Raw genomic sequence first — 19,060 nt, 5'->3', positions numbered from 1 at the left:
CCACTCAGAAAAGTTGCTGTGGTGCCTACTATGCTCAAAACACCACATCACATGGATGCACTCAATATACTTACTGGGTTTTTAACGGCAAAGCCACCACTAATGTTAATATTGTCAAATAAGTCAAATGTATAATTTCTGAGCAATTGGAGTGGTTAATTACTTTTTTTTTAACTTTATAAACAGCTGAAATTACATTTAAACAACAATTTAATTAGGACAATTTTGAATGTTGACATATCATCAAAAATATACACCATTTCCAAAAAGTCTAGATTTAGAGGAGGATGCCATTTTAGGGGAACTATGTCTTCACTAATGAAATAGGGTGCAGAGAGAAATACTTTGTTTATTAAGAACTTTTTGCTTAGAGAAGACAATAAAACATATTGAAGAAAAATATACACAACAAAAAATTAAAAAGGAAAAAATAATGCCTTCTGTAGTCTTATCCCACCACAGATTTGACTGGGGAGATAACTTTCTTCTTCACGGACAAAGACCTTTAAGTGTTTTTTCTCTGATTATTTGATCAAGGAATAAACTATATTACGAACACAGCACAAAATCCAGGCTTTCATTTCTAGCTGGCCCTCAAACACCACCAACTACAAACAAAATTTAAAGTCTGATTTGTAACCTTCAGATAAGTATAAATTAGTTTTTTCTAGGCTTTCATCATCTGGCTTCTTATACAATCTATCTTTTAAAGTACATTCCTCTAAATTTACATTGTTAAAAATTAAGGCTAAGCATTATTTAAATCAATCATACACCAATATTTTATGACAATATGCACATATTTGTAAAATAACTTATCCAAAAGCAGTAATACACCAAATTTTTTTTAAATCTTTTATTGTTTTGAACTATCTGCTAAAATAAAAACACACAGAAAGTGAAGAGAGACTTAACGGGTAGGAAGAACATGGAAAACGCTTAAAAGTTTTAAAGTAGTCCAGTTCACTTCTTCCAAGCAAAAGAATTCACAGTGTCTCTTCAGGTTTAGAATTCTGAACATTCAAATTGCCATAGTGCCCTGCAAAAACTAATACATAAGTAAAATTATTATCTATTAAGAATAAAATAGTTTTTCATTGTTTTTGACTATATTCCACAAGAGCATTTTCTTAAGAGAGAAAAGTTTGTTTCCAAGGCTTATAATTCAAGCCAATAAACACCAGTAATGTTGACCACATAACTTTCATCAGTAAGTATAAGAAAAACAAAACAAAAACCCTGAAACATTAAAGCACAGGTAAAATATAACTGTCTTATAGCTTGAATTTTAAAAAACCCTGAATATCAAGTTAATAGTAACCATTTGAAATGAGAAATGAACAGCTTCAATAATGTGTCATGGATTAAAATTTTTCCCTCCCTGAGAAAAAATATCACTACAGTAAACTACCCTTTTTAAAAATAATAGTGGTTTTGGCCCTTAAAAGTGATTCATTTTTTTAAATTCAAAAAACCTGTCATAAAAATTGAAAAGTATATTTACAATTTAACATGAAGTCAAATTGTTTGGCATCTATGCCAATATTAATCTTATATTTGTGTTAAGCTGAAAAATATGGAAAAGTATATGGCATACAAAATATATTATTTCCAGTACCGGTACTTGGGATCACTTAAATTTTTTTGCTAACTAAGAATGCATCTAGAATGCAGTATAAATATCAAAAGCAGGATACTCACATCATCATACATGAAATTCACAGACCCTTGTTGCAAGTGGTCTCTTTTCCTAAAGAAATCTTTAAACAAAGAAATTACTTTTTTATTGTAATTTAAAATACATAGTTTCAAATATTTAGTGCCCCCAGGTACAAAAAAAGAATAATTTCATATTCAATTAAATCTTAGAAGTGATTGAATAGCCCAGGCAACAGAGATATGAAGAAAAACTTCCAAAAATAACATATAACAAGTTTTTATCATTTATATTCCTTAATATTTAAAGCCTTAAAACTAATTAGATTTAACAATGAATAAAGGGGGAAAACACATATTATTATAAACTTGCTGGAGGAAACGAGACACATTATTCAAGAAAAATAGCTACATAATACTGTACACCTAGTTTTAAATAGTCAATACCTGTCAATGCTCGAAGCTTCACACAGCAAGCAACATAATCATCAAAGAAAATTCTGCCATTCTTGCTGTAACGTTTAACAATAGTAGTTATTGTTTGAGGACTCAACCTATAACCTAAAAAAGAGATAAATTAAAACTTCTAAATGTAAATAACATAAGAACACTGCAAGATTGCCTTCTCATTAATCAAGTCATAAAATAACTTTCAAAATTCATTCCACAAAAATGTAATTAGAAACAAAACACATTAATATTGAAATTGATCAGACCAAGGCTTCACTGTTAATCCTGTTAATCGGTATATAAATATCACAATTCTAACTTTGTAATAAAGTCAAAGCTAAGGAAAATAATTCTCTTCTTATGAATTTATCATATATTGTTATTTTGAAATAATGTCTAATTTCATGGGTTTTAATGCTTCAATATTTCAATTATGTAACTTTGTATAGTTCTTAAAAAACATTAAGGCAAGGAGTACTAATGATCTTTGTTATTCAAATGATATTTCCCACTGAACATATTGCTTGAAAGTATCTTTTATAAGTGAGGGAAATTTGAGGATCAACATGATTAAAGGGGAAAAAACAGAAAAACATTATTCTTTTTTGTCCTGGAATTCTGAGTATTTCTTCATACATTGTAACACTTATAACAGCTTTCTCACTATTTCACTGATTTCCTTGGTTCTTTGTTCTAGTAGTCCTGTGATGTCCAAAATTTTTGACTGTATACTTATATCGATGAGAAAGAAGTTTTTGATCATTCACTCCCAGTATGTGTTAAATTATTTTAAATTCTATACATGTATTATTGTTTGATTACTCCCATTTTAAAATATACATAAAATCTAAAATTTAAAAAGAATAAAAAAGAATAAAAACATAAATTAATATATTCTACTTGCTGTACCCTTTTAGATGGCCCTATGCATTTAATGAGATGTATACATTTTACTAAGAAGAATAGTAGCCCACTATTATTGCCCATACATTACCGGATTTGTAGACTTGAGCAAATGACACTCACCCATTCAAAGGTAAAAACAACCAAAATAAATGCAATAGGAGATAATTATACATGTAGCTACAATAGAATGTAATGCAGGAAACGTATAAATTGAAAGAAGCAGTAAAACATGCAAACTAATGTAATTATATGCAAATATATTTTGAACTTCATATTACAGAGTTACAAGCTAAATGCGGTACTTATAAAATTCCTAGATTTTCTCATAGTATTCTCAGCAAAATAATTTGAATATTTTAAAATATATATGAAGACCTTAAATTTGGACAATCCAGAAAACCCTTTTTACATTCCACTGCCTAACTGGAACTCTGGAGGTTTTCTTTTCTGCCAAAGATTATATTACTTTCCCAACATTAGGCTGAATTAAGGTCCAGGTTTAATCCATTAGGTATCAAGGATCTATAATTGAACTACGTATGTTTACATGGGCTGGACTGTCCCTACTACTAAATTAAAATGTCTATTTATAAAACAAAACCAAACAAATCACTAATTTGACTTATTTAAATTGCAATTTGAGGTAAGTCCACTTCCATTGGGTTCAGATTTTAACTTCCAAAAAATTAATTTTCATGTAAATATATTTTGTTTAGAAAAGAGTGTAAATCACAAGCATAAAAACAATTCATAAAGCTATTTAAAACTGCATTAACTTTAAGCAAATTAAACACCATTGTATGTTATCCATTTTGAAAGTACACTAAGAACATCAGCTTATCAGAGAGAGGTATGATAAGAATAAAGTTATATACTTTTAAATTACTCTAAAATGCAACCTTTCCAACTTGATGTATTTTGGCACCTGCTATGTGTTCTGTACTATGTAAGGAAACAAAGACAAACAAAAACATAGTTTTTACTGCTGAAAAGCTATTTTGTACAGACTTTTGACTGACGGAGGCAAGCTTTGGCTCCCAATTAGAGACCCTGACAAGTTATAAAAGAATACAATATAAGTGGTAAATACTAACAAAGAAATAAATTTAAACACAGCAGAAGAAATTCAAAATGTATGCATGTATGGAAGATCATCTTTTGAAAAAAAATCATAATTAAAATGGTTTTGTTGAGGTCTTTGGTCAGAATTTACCTACAACTTTGAAAACAAACAAAGGAACTTGCTGGTGAAAAAATATATCCCTTTATTACTTAGTAAATTGAAGCAATTAAGTTCATCTAATCAAAGAACAAAGATGAGCTTTATAGATTCTAAAGAATGTTAATGTTCTTACCCATAAGACCGATGGCTTGACGCAACTCATGATGTTCTACTGTGCCACTTCCATCTTGATCAACAGTCATGAAGTTTTGCTTCCAGGCATTAAGAGCTGCCCATAGCTCTTTGAATTCACTAAATCCCAGTTTTCCTGTGTAATCTCTCTGATAGTTTTATTAACAAAAATAAATTTTGATACCTGAGTTTATCTGACTCTAAATCATTGACTAAAACATGAGTATGCTTCTGTAGAGTTAGCCAAACTCATTATATGAATAGATTTCCGTATAAAAACTAAAAAGCCTAGAATTTAAACAGGATCTTACAAAGTATTTTTAAATTCACTAGTTTACTATGGGCACTGAAATCTAACCACTGGCTTGATATTCAAAAAGCAATTACTCTTTATTCTAGTATTTTCTATTTCTATTCAAGGATACATCCAACATGGCAATCATAATTCTGCAGGTTTCCAAACTGAAGGCTGTAAAACATATTCAATATTTAAATTAGAGTATGCCCAACTTTATCTATGTAAAATTATGACAATCTCTAGTTTCAAAATAAAACATTTAAAAACTGCCAAAATATATAACATCACTACAATCAACAAGCTATTATTGAATGTTAAGTACCCATTGTTTTTAAAAAAATTACTGCCTTCGAAGTACTCACATCTAGTGAGGGGACTAAGGTAATTAAATGAGCAATTATAAACTAACTGAAAATTACTGTGACAAAGACACTCCAGGTATGTAAAGCACTTGGCTTCACCCAAGCCTGGGGAAGAGGAAGGCTTCCAGTCTTTATAACACAAATGACAAGTGGAGTTAAAGTAGAAGTTTGACATGTACCCAGAGATCACAAAACTTGAGTTAAAGTACATGGGAGAGAGTGACATATGATGACATCAGAAAGGCAAATGAGGGCCAAATCATGAAACTTTTGAATACTACCCCAAAAAGTTTGGGCCCATGAAAGCCACTGAAGTGTTTCAGAAGCAAAGGGAAATTCTAAAATTTCCATTTTAGAAACTTTAGTTTACAATGAATAAAATATAAAGTGAGATGATACTGGAAATAGGTAAGTCCATTGGTAGTTTATTGTAATAGACCAAGTAAAAAAAAATGAGCATCTGAATTGAAGCAGCTGGTTGTTCTCAGGGGTTGGGGGGAGAAAAAAGGAAGAAAATATCAATACAAGCTATCTTAAAACCAGAGGTAATTCGAAATATTAACACTTTCATATTTATAGAACTACAACTGATGACCTATTGATAAAATTCAATTTTTCTAATCCTTTTCTAATTTTTCTAATCCAATTACATTCAACTAATATGCTGACATATCCCAAGACTAATTTCATGCCCTGATAAAGAAAATATCATGTTAGTACAGTTTAAACTTACAAAGTGTTTAATAGCAGCTTGTTAATATGAATGAATGAATATTTTATTTTATACATAACATTTTAACATTTTATAAAAGAAGAAAATTATTTCCGCTAAATTTTAGACCCACCAAAGAAAAAATTATAAAACATTCCACAAGTTAAAATTGCTGATTTTCTTTAAATGTTTAATATAGTATCGATGTTAGAATTGTTAGTTGTAGTATTTTCAAATTGACAACTCAATAGATACTCAATGTGTTCTTAATATGAGTAAGGTGGTGTATGTTACATGATTTCACATAAACATGCTAAACGTATAGTAGTTCCAGTTTTTAAAAAGGAAGAAACTGCGACCCAGAAAGGTAGTTTCCCAAGTTTATAAAGCTAAGGCTATAAACCTATCAGAGTGAGAGGATTACATGAGAAATTCTGGAATGGTATTTCCTCTTTTGGGCAAGTAAATAATATCTATTTTGCTTTACAATTAACTTGGCACACATTCATAAAGTGGGAGAATCTTAATTAATGACAATAGATGGCTAAATCTGAATCAGCAAACAAGCAGATCTTCAATATCAGAATAGGAATGTGTATGTATAGGAAAAAATATTTAGGACAAGGAGTGAAGAGACAGACTTTTCAGGAAAGTTGACAGATTTTTCACTTCCTCCCCACAGTCCATTAGAATGGAGAGTAAACTAACTTAAGGCATAAAACCAGAGAAAAAGAGAATTAGACAGGAAACAAAGGAACAAAATTTTGCAAGTTGAAGAGTTGATGGATGTGAGTTAACCAACCTAGATTTGAGAAAATGGATTCCTGAACTTGTAATGAGAAAAGCTGAGAAGCAACCCTTGGAAAAGACCCCAAATGCCTAAGAATTGGCAGTACTTCTGAAAGTGGGTGTGAAAGTGGAGACAAAAACAGAAGAATTGGCTGAAAGTCTACCTAAGGAGCATTCTAAGCCTCATATCCCCTCCCTGCCTCAGTTCAGTTGGATGGATGCTACACCTACTTCCAACCCAGCAGAAGTCTGGAATTTTATTCTCTGGAGAGGTCTCTGAAATGCAAGATAGCAGAGCTGAGACAGGGCTATCTTCTAAAGGTAAGGCAATTAAAGGACAATTTACAAAAGACTTGAGAACCCTTCTGAGCCCACCTCTCCTTTCCAGGCAGAAGGTCAACTGAAAACCCAGTCCAAAAGGGAATCCCTAAAGATACCGACACCCAGAGTTACAAGACAAAACTGCCCAGCCAAACCACCATACATTGAAGCCCACAATTAATGCTTAACCATGATTTCAGGGCTTCTCATCAGTATTTTAGTTAAAATATGAGCACGACAGTATCATCAGATAACTGAGAAAAGCACCTAACATGAAAGACCACCCAAAACAAACACAATGAGGAGAAAAAACAATCTGGAAAAAACAAAGGTTATATAGGAAGAAAAAACTTTGAAAATACATTAATAGTCTCAGAGAGATAAGGGACAGTATCACATTCACGAAAATAGAATAGAAGTTCTTGGATTTTAATGAAAAGCAGAAATTAAAGACTCAATAGAAGGTTTAGGAAATAAAGTTGAGGAAAATTCCCAAAAAGTTCAGAAAAAAAAATTGATAGGAGGGAAAAGATGGTAAAAGTAGAAAACCCAGTGAAAACAAAAAGCATTCCAGAAACAGAAAATATCATTGAAGAAAATGTCCTACATCTAAAGCAAAGGAGTTTCTAGGCTGAGAATACCCTCTGAGTTCCCCACACAACACAACTAGGCACTTCACCATCAAATCTCAGAATACTAAAGACAAAGATCTCACAAGTTTCCAGAGAGGAATAACAAATCACATCACTTCCAGGCAGGAAGGAGAAAAAGCAACAAGGGACACTAGAAACAATGGAGCAATACCTTCAAAATTCTACATGAGAATTATTGTAACCTAGAATTCTATACCTTGCCAATCAATTCTGAAGGTAGAATGAAAGCATTTTTTGATAAATAAGCTCTCAAAAATTTATCTCCCATGTATTCTTTTGTTTGTTTGTTTTTGAGACGATGTCTCACTCTGTCACCAGGCTGGAGTGCAGTGGCCCAATCTCAGCTCACTGGAACCTCTGCCTCCCGGGTTCAAGTAATTCTCCTGCCTCAGGCTCCCGAGTAGATGGGACTACAGGTGCGTGCCACCACGCCCAGCTAATTTTTGTATTTTTAGTAGAGACGGGATTTCACCATGGTGGCCAGGGTGGTCTCGATCTCTTGACCTCATGATTCGCCCACCTCGGCCTCCCAAAGTGCTGGGACTGCAGGCATAAGCCACTGCGCCCGGTCATATTTTTTCTTTTTTATTAAGAAGCTACTTAACTATATATTTCACTAAAATAACATAATGAATTTTTTAAAAGAAGACAACAAGAGATGGAGTAAAAAGGAGATCTAACTCAAGAGAAATGGGGAAACCAGCTCCAGAATTAATGGTGAAAGAATCCCAGTATGACAGCCACGCATAAAAAACAGCATATCCCAGAGTTCTAGGATAATGAAAAAGAAAGAATGCCCGACAACTACTGATTTCAAGAAAAGCAAAACATTATATAAAAAGGAAAAGTAATCATGCATTATCATAAGATACAGCTATAAGCAGCATTCAGATAGTAAAAATAAAGACTAACATACCTAACAAAAATTATTATATATTATAACTACATTAGAAGGACAGGAGGATGGGAAATGTTCCTCTGTGGAGTGCAGAGACAGAGGAGAGTTTAAGGTTAAAATAAAGTGAAATCCTCATCTTCCATAGCAGGGTATCAATAGACAATCATAAAATCCAAAAATCAATCGTGAAAAAATATTCTACCTTGAAATATGGAAGCAAATTTCAAAAGAATCAGATTTTTAAAAGTTAAAAGAAGTCTCCTCTATGAGCAGTTAATGTTGAGGAGACAGGAATGCACAATGAACAGTTATTTTCATAACGAGTTTTACAGTTATTTGACTTCTTAAACTATGTGCATGTATAACTGTGATAATTTTTTAAACATTTTAATTACAGGAACAAAAAAGTAAGAAAATAAATTTCCTATTACAATTTCAACAAAAGGGGAAAAAAGATCTCACGAGAGTAAGTTCCACTAATTCCAGACTGTGTCAAACATCTCTGAAGTTCTTCAGCATCCAGTTCACCATCCTGTTTAAAAATAATTATGACCTAATTTAATGTGCAATTGTATAAAAGCATATTAAAATGTTAATTGACTGTTTTAGGCCAATCAAGACATATGCATTCTTTGAAACATTACTCTATAATTAACTACAAAATACTAGAAGTAATTACTGACAACAAAGGCATATTACAAAATATCATACAACATAAATAATTTCTTCTACTTCTGAATTACAGCACAATTGCCCTGTTCTATAATGGTTCAAGATAATCTCATAAGAGTTGTTCTACTTCTATTTTAAACAGTTAGAAAAATGCCTAAAATATGTTCAGAAAAGTCTTGAAAACATCCCCACTCATGCTGTTTTGGGAAGAGATTATTTATAAATAATACTGAAGCTTTAACTGGAAGGGGAATATATATTTTCCCCCGCCATTACCCCTAGCAAAATTCTAGAGTCCCCCTGTATCTTGCAGCTATTCTTCTGATTACTGCCCAAACATATCTTGCCTGAACTTATTACAGAAAATAAAGTTTTAAAATGCAAACAAGAAATCACAATGGAAATGAAATAGGTTGAATATTCTCATTATGATTCAGTACCTCATCCTGTTTTTGACAAAAATAAGTAATTCCTTTGGAACCATCACATACATTGGCACAAATGCAAAACGTCAGCTATGATGAAGGATCAAGGAGGCAAATTTAAAACATACTCTTCATAAGAGATCCAAGAAACAACAAAACAAAAAACTTTTCTAAATTACTTCTAAGAAATATTATTAGCACTCATATTCTAACGGATTTTTGGCAAAAGAACCCCTTACAAAACTGCAGTTGTTCCAATAGAAATTACAAAATACTAAGCAGCATTCTTCTTAATGGACCACATGTATGGCATTACCTAGTCAAGAGTATCTAAGTGCTCCTTTCTCTGTCACATGTATTTTCTAGGAATCTTGCTTACTAAATTTGAAATTCTGTAGTTAGAAACTTATACCTTTAAAAATTAGCCATATTTTTAGATCAGGGGACAGGTTAGAAAATTTTTCCTCAAATTAAAAGATGGCAGAAGGCCTTTTTGGCACAGGAGCAAGCTATGCAGATATCTGAAGGAAGAGTATTCTATGCTCCTGCTGTTCTATACAGCAGCCATTAGCTATAGGCTCCATTGAGCACTTGAAATGTGGCTATTTTGAATTACAATGTTCTGTGCGTATAAAATACACACTAGATTTCATATATTTAGTAAAAAAAAAATGTAAAATACAATTGATAATTTGTATGTTATTAAATGTTGAAATGTTAGGATTTTTATATAATGGGCTAAATAAAGCATTAAAATTAATTTCACATTTCTTTTTACTTTTTGAAATAATGCTGTGAGACATTAAAACTAAGTGCTTTGCATTTGTGGCTCATCTTATATTTACTTTGAGCAGTGCTGTTCTCGGCAAACAGCACAAGTACAAACTCTTGGTGTTGCAATCATCTTCACCTGTTCACCTCTAGCACATCTTTCCCTACATTCTTATCATTTTCTACTTGTCTGTATCTCCCTGGCTACATAGAGATCGTCTGAGTCAGTGTCTCAGTTTCCTTCATCTTTGTATTCCCAGGCTGTAGCAGAGTATCTAGTACAAAGAAGGTTAGTTGGTAGAATGAAAACAACTACCTCTGGTTCTTCACTAAACTGCTGGCATTTCTGACTGTTTGTGACCATGTTCATTTACTACTTCAAAAGGTTAAAAACATTGGAATTTCTCACTCAAATGTGGATTACATTTAAAAATCTGTACAATGAATGGAACTCTGCTTTACATGTGCTCTTTACAGAATTTTTAAAGTTAGAAAAACAACCGTAACAGCTTTGCTAGAAGTTATTCATTGCCATCAGAAAGCATTCTTCTAGTATACCACTTCAGAGATGTTATGAAAATATGTTATCTTAATGACTAACTCACAAATAAGCAATGTCTTCCTAAACTACAAGGATAAAATCCAAGTGATACTTTTGGATTTCTTTACCTACAGTTGAAGCTGATAATCAGGCTAACTATATAAACCCTTAACTGAATTAGGTAGCATTAGTGGTAGAAAGCTGAATGTCCTAATTAAATTACAAGAGTATCAGGTAGATAATTAATAAAAATCAATTGCCTTTAGTTAGGCAGCAAGATTTTAAAATAATATCCAACTTCGAGTCCTATTTGTTCAGTTACTCAATTTGAGTCTCTGCTTACTTATCTATAATGCAAAGGTACATGTGTCATGCCCACATCACAGTTGCTATGTGGAAAAGTAGAAGCAGTGTGTGCATACAAAAGTTAAAGTTGTTGGTATTACTGTGATGCACGTGTGTGTATGTATGAAAACAGAAACCAGAATTTCCCCGAATTAATCAATGATTTAATCCTTACTGTTTAGAATACTTAATCCTATAAATAAGAACACTGTGGAAACCTTTAATTGGATGTTTTTCATAGAGCATCATTATGAGGTCCATCAAAAAAGGATATGGCTGTAGATGTGAGTTCGGTAGTTGGGTTCTAGGAGCAGTATACATAAGTCAGATATTGCACCTGATCAGTCAAAGCTAGGTAGAACTCAACATAAGAAAAAATACAGTCTAAATATTTAGACTAAAAATATTTTCAATTTTTAGTCTAAATATTTAGACTGTATTTAGACTAAATATTTAGACTAAAAAACTAAAAATTGAAAATGGGATCGTTAATGCATCCATTTAAAGCATTTATCAAATGTTTATATATTCCTGATATCTATCTGTCAAGTAGGGAAAATACGACCAGAACCCTGTCTTCATGGAGTTTGTTTATTCAAAAGCACAAGACTGGGAAATTTAAGGAAAGGATCAAATAGTTCAAACATAGCAAATTTATTGCCAACAATTAAAATGCTGAAATAGTTCAGAAGTCAAAAAAAGTCTCCAAATATATGTCCAGTTCATATACTTTAAGTTGTAATTTTATATGATGAATATATTACATAGTCAAACAGAGATAACAGAATTATTCTCAGTATAATACTTATTCCCAGTATAATCCTTTAAAATGACAATGGTATAATGAGTAGAATAGTTAGGGTACCATTTAGGTGCAAACAGCAGAAAATATTATTGAAGATGCTTAAACCAATAGGGGTTTATTGTTTCATACAACAGGTTTGAGGCTAGGCAGAACAGGACTGTATGGCAACTTAGACTTGTCATCAATCTGTACATTTTTCCACATTCCCTATCTATAGGTCTTTATCTCAAGCCTGTTGTCTCAGGGTCACAAGATGGCTGCTGCACCTCCATACCTCAAGTCCCATTTCCAGGTAGGAAGAATGAAGGGGCAAAAACAGCCACACCCAAGGCTGCTCCCAGTAAGGCTTTTTTCATTTGGGTTAAAAAGATTTTCCAAAGATACTGCACCTACATGTCAATGGTCAGTCCTACAGCACATGGCCGCCTTTAGTAGGTACAAAGGTATCTGGGATGGTGAGTATTATAGTCCCCCAGCCTCTAATACATAATAAAAGGTAAAGGGTTAGCCTTTTACCTTTTACATTTACCATAAAAAATAAAATGGTAAATGAAATTGGGGTAGCCAAAACAGAATGTCTGCCATCTCTATTAATTCTATGTATACTGTCTATTCCTAGAAAAGCATATTAGACCTAGTGAACACTCAAGGGAATGAATAAAATGTTATTAAAGTTCTATAAAATTCTACCTACATCAATAAATCTTTGTTGACCATTATAAAAGAAAAGAGGTAAGGCCTGCAGCTAAGACTCAAGAGTGAATTTGTTTCTGCCCATTAGTCTGGTATTGGCACCTCCATTCTGCCAGTTTCTTTACCTTTTCCTAATCCGTTTTATCATTGAGCCTCTCCCACAACCATCCACAATTTACAAATCTCCTCTTTGATACACTGCCCCAACTCCCTCAAGATGATTTTCATGTAGATCTCTTTTTCCAAATCCTCTCTGGTCCCCAGTTTCCATGCACCAATCCACTGTATTCCATAAACACAGAAAAGCTTTCAATTTCCCCCCCAAATTGTTAAACAAGTAAATGAAACATATCAAGAAAAAAAAACGCACATCTTAAAAAGATGTTCCCAAATGTTTCATTAACACACACAACTATTTTAGTTCATGACTATTCTAAGAAGTTTGGTAGACAAAAACGCAAATATAGCAGGTGCTGCAATACATACTAAAGCAGCAAAAAAAAAAAAAAAAAAGACAAGCTCATTTATTTCAACAATAGGAGATAAACACCAATACAACTTCTTTTCAATAATATATCTGGAATTCATGCTACTATATAGTATGGGCTGAGGATTTACATTTACTTTTAGATAAATTGTTAATTATTTCAGGATCGTTAATTCAGGAATCATTCTTTCCCCACTGATACGAAATGCTACCTTTACCACATACTGAATTCACAGGTAAGCTTCTGGGCTTTTCAGTATTATATGTTTGTTTTTACATTAGGACCACACTATCACAATTATTAATAATTATAATACATTTATATATTATAATTTAATATTTATTCTCAATAACATAGTATACAAGACAGACTTTAGAATCATTGCAGCAAGTGCCAAAAAGAAAAAAGAAAAATAAACCTTTTGGAATTTGACTCAAATAATACTATATTATTTATTAATTAATTTGGAAGACACTGGCATCTTATAATATTGTATTCCTTCCGATCTTGAATATTTACTCAATACTTCTGTCAAATACAACTAATAACTGATACAAAGGGGTATAATACATATCCTCTTTGCTTAATTTTCCTTGAAATTTCACATGAAAAATATACATAAAATTACTTAGAAAAGAATAAGCTGTGGTATAGCATTACAGTTATGTAGGAGTAAAAGAAAAGCTTCCCGTGACAAAAGTATTCACATTATCATCAGTAACAGTTCACCTACAGAATTCATGTACTTGAACTGGCAGTTTCACACTTCCCTATTGATCACAATAAAGTCAATCTTTTAAATAATCGCTCAAATTTACTGGAAACAAATAACATCCTAATACCATACCTCATCATAACATACTATCTCCTTTAATTTTTATTTAACAAATCCCAACATGATTATTTTGATAATCTGGAAATTTTACTAGCCATATAAAATCAAAATTACTATAAATGAAAAAACTTTACCTGTGAAAAAATGTAATTTCTCAACTTGAATAAATTTATGACACGCTGAAGTGATTTCCAATCATATTGTTTGACATACTTAGGTTTTAACTGAGATTTTTTTTTAATGGGAGTGAGGCCCAAGTTAGAAATATTGTTCCTTATAATTTTTTAAAATACTTCCTACTTTCCTCAAATTTCCAATACTCATTTTTGCATGCTATAAAAGAATGTGCAGGCTAAACCTACTTAGCTTTGTGTTATCTATCACTCAGGAAGAGTCTGATGCTCCTAAATGTCAAACAGAGTGAAGGAAATAAAAAGATTTAAGTGATAGAAAAATGATAACTCATAAGAAGATATAATATCTAAGTTTTGGTGGAGTGTTTAGTGACTAGTAAGAGAAGCCCCTTGTAGAAGAATTTCAGTAAGGCAAGCATACTAAGTAAGAAAGAATCAGATTTCCCCACTATGAAAAAAAATGTTTCCTCTTTTAGTCAAATGAACAATGTATCAAGCATCACAATAACAGACTTTTAAAATGAAATAATTAGGACTATGCTCATCTCTGATCTCAGGAAAAAAATTAGTCTAGATAAGTTTAAAATATAAATTTTATATACATTTAAAATGATACTCTAAGTAAAATAGCTGACATTTCTCTTAGACAATAATTTTCAAAGACATATTTATGCAATAAATTTAGCATCTCACCTGTCCAGCAACAGCACTGAAGTAAGTATACACGGAGTCACCAGCTGAGGAATAAGCGTCTGAAAATGCTGGGAACCCACAGTATTCATCGAGGAGTACGGCTGGACCTGTTTCTGGCACTGGCTCTCCCATCTGTATTCCTGGCACCTGAATGCTAAAATTTCCAAACTATAAGAGTGAAACAGGAGAAGGTTAGTAATATAAATATTACCTATTATCTATAAAAGTTGGATCAAAAGAAATTATTAGAAGCCCATCAAAAAGTAAACACAGTTACCAAAGCTTCTAATCCTATCACAAAAACTTTAACTACAAAATGTCAGATGTCCTACATTAAGACATAATTCAATTCGTTAACATATATTACCCAGCATTAAAAGAAGTGTAAAAGAAAAAAGAAAGCTGCTAGCCTCTAAGAACTTAATCTAACAGAGGAACATGTACAATTTTTAAAAATGTTTACCAACATTACTGAAGTAAACAAAAAGTAAAACAATGCAAGATTTTACCTAAAGTAAAACTAAGAAGTAACCCTCAAGACACATACTTAGAAGAATATATGTGTAAATACAATGAAACTTTGTTAAGTGTCAACATTTACAATATATTGGGTATTGTATTCTTTACAACTATTTAAACTTAAAATAAAAACTTTATATGTCAATATAAAATATGGGAAAAGGGTATATAGTTTTTCAAAAATCTTTTAAGGGGCAGGAAGCAAAATGTTTAAAGAAACTGCAGTGGTTGTGGTAGAATCCTGAGGGATGAGAGAGAATTCCATATGCTAGCCTCTCACTTGTTTCTTTCCAGCCTATTGTGACTTATTACAGTTTATATATGTGGTATTCTCTGCTGTTATAGATCATGTGATCTAGTTTTAACTAAAGCCCTCACAAAATGGCAATGGTAAAGATTAAAAACATGCACAGAAACATGAAAGGCTTGGACATGAAAATATTGTCTAAGCCTTTCCTTACCCACATTATGTAGTAATAATGACAATGATCAATTTTGACTCATTTGAAACTATCAAGAGGACAACTTGAAATATGAATTTATGTAAACCGTGTTTAGGGATGAACCTTGTTGGACAGGGACCCCAGTTCTCCTCCACATGGGCCCTTTCACATGGCTCTTCCACTTCTTCACAGCATGGCAGTCAGGTTCTAAGAGAGAGAAACAGAAGCTGCCAGTCCTCTTACAATAATAAGTCTGGAACCGCCATGGTGCCTTTTCTACTGTATTCTACCAGATGAAGGTGAAACAGGCCCAACCCAGATTGAAGGAAGTGGAGAAATAGTCTGTGCTTTTCGATAAGGGGAGCGGTAAAGAATTTGTAACCATCATTAATCTGACCACCAGGTTCTCAAATTATGAGATTGGGGAAAGTTAATGCTGCAAATTGGGAAGGCAAAACAGATTAAAAGTGATTTCTAAAGACAGATTCTTCATCTTTGAATTCATTTTGTATGCTATTTCTTGTGTGAAAATCTATTCTGTGTAAGTTTCCTGTGCTTAAAATGTATTTTTATTATTGAAAACACTGAAGCTTGTATAATACATGTACAAATAAAAACATGTAACAAAGTTTTAGATTGTTTCATTTCCTGTGACCAAAATGAGAAACAAAAAACGTCCTTTATATTGAGTTATAATTTTTATTCATATACAATTAGTAAAAAAAAAAAAAAGAAAAGAAAACACAATTTTTATAAACAATACTTAAAAGAAGAAAGTAAAAATCTATTGGAAATGCATCTCCTACAGAGATAAATCATACACTTAATTAGATAAAAGTATACTATCAAAACAATTAGGTCTAGCAGCTGACATTTTATATTTTGTTAAAAGAATATAAGAAACATTAATAAGGTGTGGGTTTCCTTTACTTAACATGATTTATAAACGTCTCAACTATCTTATTAATATTCTCCTAGTAAAGAAATCATGTAAGTTTTATCCCAAAATGTTATCCAATGTATCTTAAAATATTTCAATTACATTTTTTTAAATCAGCGTCTGTAATCTATATTGCTTCAGCTATTGAGGGTACTTCTCTTTCCAGCGATTAATAATGAGCATGAGAACAGCTGAAAAGAGATGTTTATTTTAAATTCATGGAAAAGGGTATTTAAATGTTCAAAACATATACAGATGTTCTCTTTATCGTGTCGTGGAACTCTCCATCAAATTCAAGTACTCTGACAAAAGTGGGTAAGGAAGCACCAAATTATTTGAATGAAAATGTATTACTCTTGCCACCTCACTCTGACATACATATATGAATTAGGAGCATACCAAGAGGAGTAAATATATCACACTTCTAACAGATAGCTTCAACCAAATGAAAATACGTCTACGCTAGGGACGTTTTTAAAGACCCACAGGTTTATGCTATCTTGACTAATCTTTAAGGGACTTTCCTTTCCTTAGGCACTTTAAACTTCCTTCCTAAATTTAAGGACTGAGGAGGAGTATGCATTACAAAGCGGAAGGTGCCACAGGGAATAGAGGCAAGTCTTAAGGAAAGCAAATCAATTTTAGAAGCAAGTATGTGTGGAAGTTGAGGACCTGGAAATTCATATCCTAAAACAAGAACAAGAACAACAACCACCACTACCATGAACTCCCAGGGGTAGGAGTAACTCTTTTGAAGACCACAACCATAGCCCAAAGTCAAGTCCTATGTTAAAATCAGTAAAACACAGCTTCTCTGTTTAGGCAAAAAACAAACAGAAATAAAAATAGAAAATATATTCTACCCACACCGCAATGGATCAAGCTAATGTTAACTCTGTTAACACAGCGTGCTCAACCCACTTTGCAGATCACTGACATCAATACTAAAGATTTGGGTTCCTTTCTGAAAAGAAGGGGCTAGCCACCAGGACTCTACGATTATAACTTGCAACTCCCAAAGGTGATATAGGCTAAAAGTTATAAGAAAGAGTAACTTCCCCCCGCCTGGGGGCGAGGAGGTGGGGGGGAGTCTAGAACAGATTGCCCTTCGTATAACAGTAAAGATTAGGAGTTATTTACCGTACACCTTAATTTATTCATAAGGAACTTAGAGAACAAGAAGTGGTCAGGAAATTCAGAAACAGGATCTCTAGCAACACTGAGTGGGGGGCGGGGGAGGGATGTACCACAAAAGATTACTGGAACAAGAAGAGGGTGGCTTGTTCCTCCATTCCAGGAAATAAATTTCCAAACACACATCACTCCCTCGGCTCCACACCTGCGGCTCCAAGTCAGCCCGGGCTCAATGCTCGCTGCGGCCCTGGCTCCCAACACCCCCGGCTCCCAACACCCCCGGAGTCCCGCGCCGCCGAGTACCAGGCGCGGACGCAGGGAGCAGCAGCCAAGTGCGGACCCGGCACGCTGGCACCGCCCTCAAGGGGGCGCCACACCCCGCGAGGGAGAGGGACACGGCCCAGCGGCTGGGACTCACCCCGCCTCCGTATCCCGGGTAGGCCATGACGAGCGAAGCAAGCGTCACCCTCGAGTCGAGTCCGCAGTGCTGGGAGAACAGCACAGATGCAGGTGCAGGGAGGCGAAGCTGCAGGTGAGGCTAAAAGACTCACCGTACAGTACACACCTCCGAACCCGCCCCCTTCCGCCGTCCAGCCCCGGCCTGCCCGGTTCCGATTGGCTGAGTCCCACACTTTGGAGCCAACTCTCCTGCAGTCCGCCCCTTCCCGCAGCCTAGCCCCACCCATCTCTGCCCTGATTGGCTACACCCCGTCGGGAGCCCACCAGTCCCTGCTCGGCTCTTACTTGGTAGCTCAGGTTCTCGCGCGCTCTCCTTCTAAATCCCGAAGAAGCCTTTTCTCCTGCAACTTCCCACCCTCTCTGGAAAGGTCTTCCACAAGCCTTCAACTCCTCAAGTTACTTTTGTTTCTAGAAACCCCAAACCGGCAAGTCTGTGACTTATTTTAACCTACTCCTCCACGCTTTTGAGCTGGACTTCAAAGACCCATCTGTGAATTTCAAAATTTGCAGTTACATTTACTTTTGTATAGTGTTGACGTCACATCAAAACTTTGCAACCAGGACCACACCTGTAATCCAAGAGGAGCGCTTCTGCGCCAAAACCCACTTGAGGCCACATTGGACAAACAGGTTATTGATTCTGTTCGGTAGATAAATGGGGACCTGAATTGTGAGATTTGGCAAATAAACAGGATATCTAGTTAAATTTGATTTCCAAATAAATTTTTTTTAGTGTAAGTATGTCCCAAATATTGCACAGGACA

At 33.8% G+C, this 19,060-nt stretch overlaps 1 protein-coding gene across 2 annotated transcripts; it reads right to left on the bottom strand.

Moving 5' to 3' along the window:
• Nucleotides 1-329: 329 nt before the first annotated feature.
• LOC105483342 (grancalcin) lies at nt 330-18,433 on the bottom strand. Of its 2 annotated transcripts, XM_011744171.3 has the most exons (9): nt 18,256-18,431; nt 15,887-15,970; nt 14,802-14,969; nt 8,862-8,931; nt 4,792-4,835; nt 4,368-4,515; nt 2,104-2,217; nt 1,702-1,760; nt 330-1,048 (listed from the first exon to the last, which is right to left on the bottom strand). In XM_011744171.3, exons 3-9 carry the CDS (start codon nt 14,931-14,933, stop codon nt 1,022-1,024), a joined length of 594 nt encoding a protein of 197 aa, XP_011742473.1. In that variant the 5' UTR covers nt 14,934-14,969; nt 15,887-15,970; nt 18,256-18,431; the 3' UTR covers nt 330-1,021. The 2 variants fall into 2 exon arrangements, with proteins under 2 accessions (XP_011742473.1, XP_011742471.1); XM_011744169.3 differs by lacking the exon at nt 15,887-15,970 and having other exon boundaries at nt 18,256-18,433.
• Between the last annotated feature and the right edge of the window lie 627 nt (nt 18,434-19,060).

This window comes from Macaca nemestrina, chromosome 11 (genome assembly GCF_043159975.1).
Source record: "Macaca nemestrina isolate mMacNem1 chromosome 11, mMacNem.hap1, whole genome shotgun sequence".
Taxonomy (NCBI): Eukaryota; Metazoa; Chordata; class Mammalia; order Primates; family Cercopithecidae; genus Macaca; species Macaca nemestrina.
This window is presented reverse-complemented; position numbering and strand designations above follow the sequence as displayed.

What these genes read in the sequence shown, in the direction of transcription:
- LOC105483342 (XM_011744169.3), bottom strand. Translation starts at nt 18,282, where the DNA reads ATGGCCTACCCGGGATACGGAGGCGGG. An exon ending in AATTAGTGGAACTTACTCTC is followed by an intron (nt 4,836 to 8,861) that starts GTGAGATCTTTT and finishes TATGTTTTACAG; the next exon opens with CCTTCAGTTTGGAAACCTGC. An exon ending in GAAGCTTCGAGCATTGACAG is followed by an intron (nt 1,761 to 2,103) that starts GTATTGACTATT and finishes CTTTGTTTAAAG; the next exon opens with ATTTCTTTAGGAAAAGAGAC.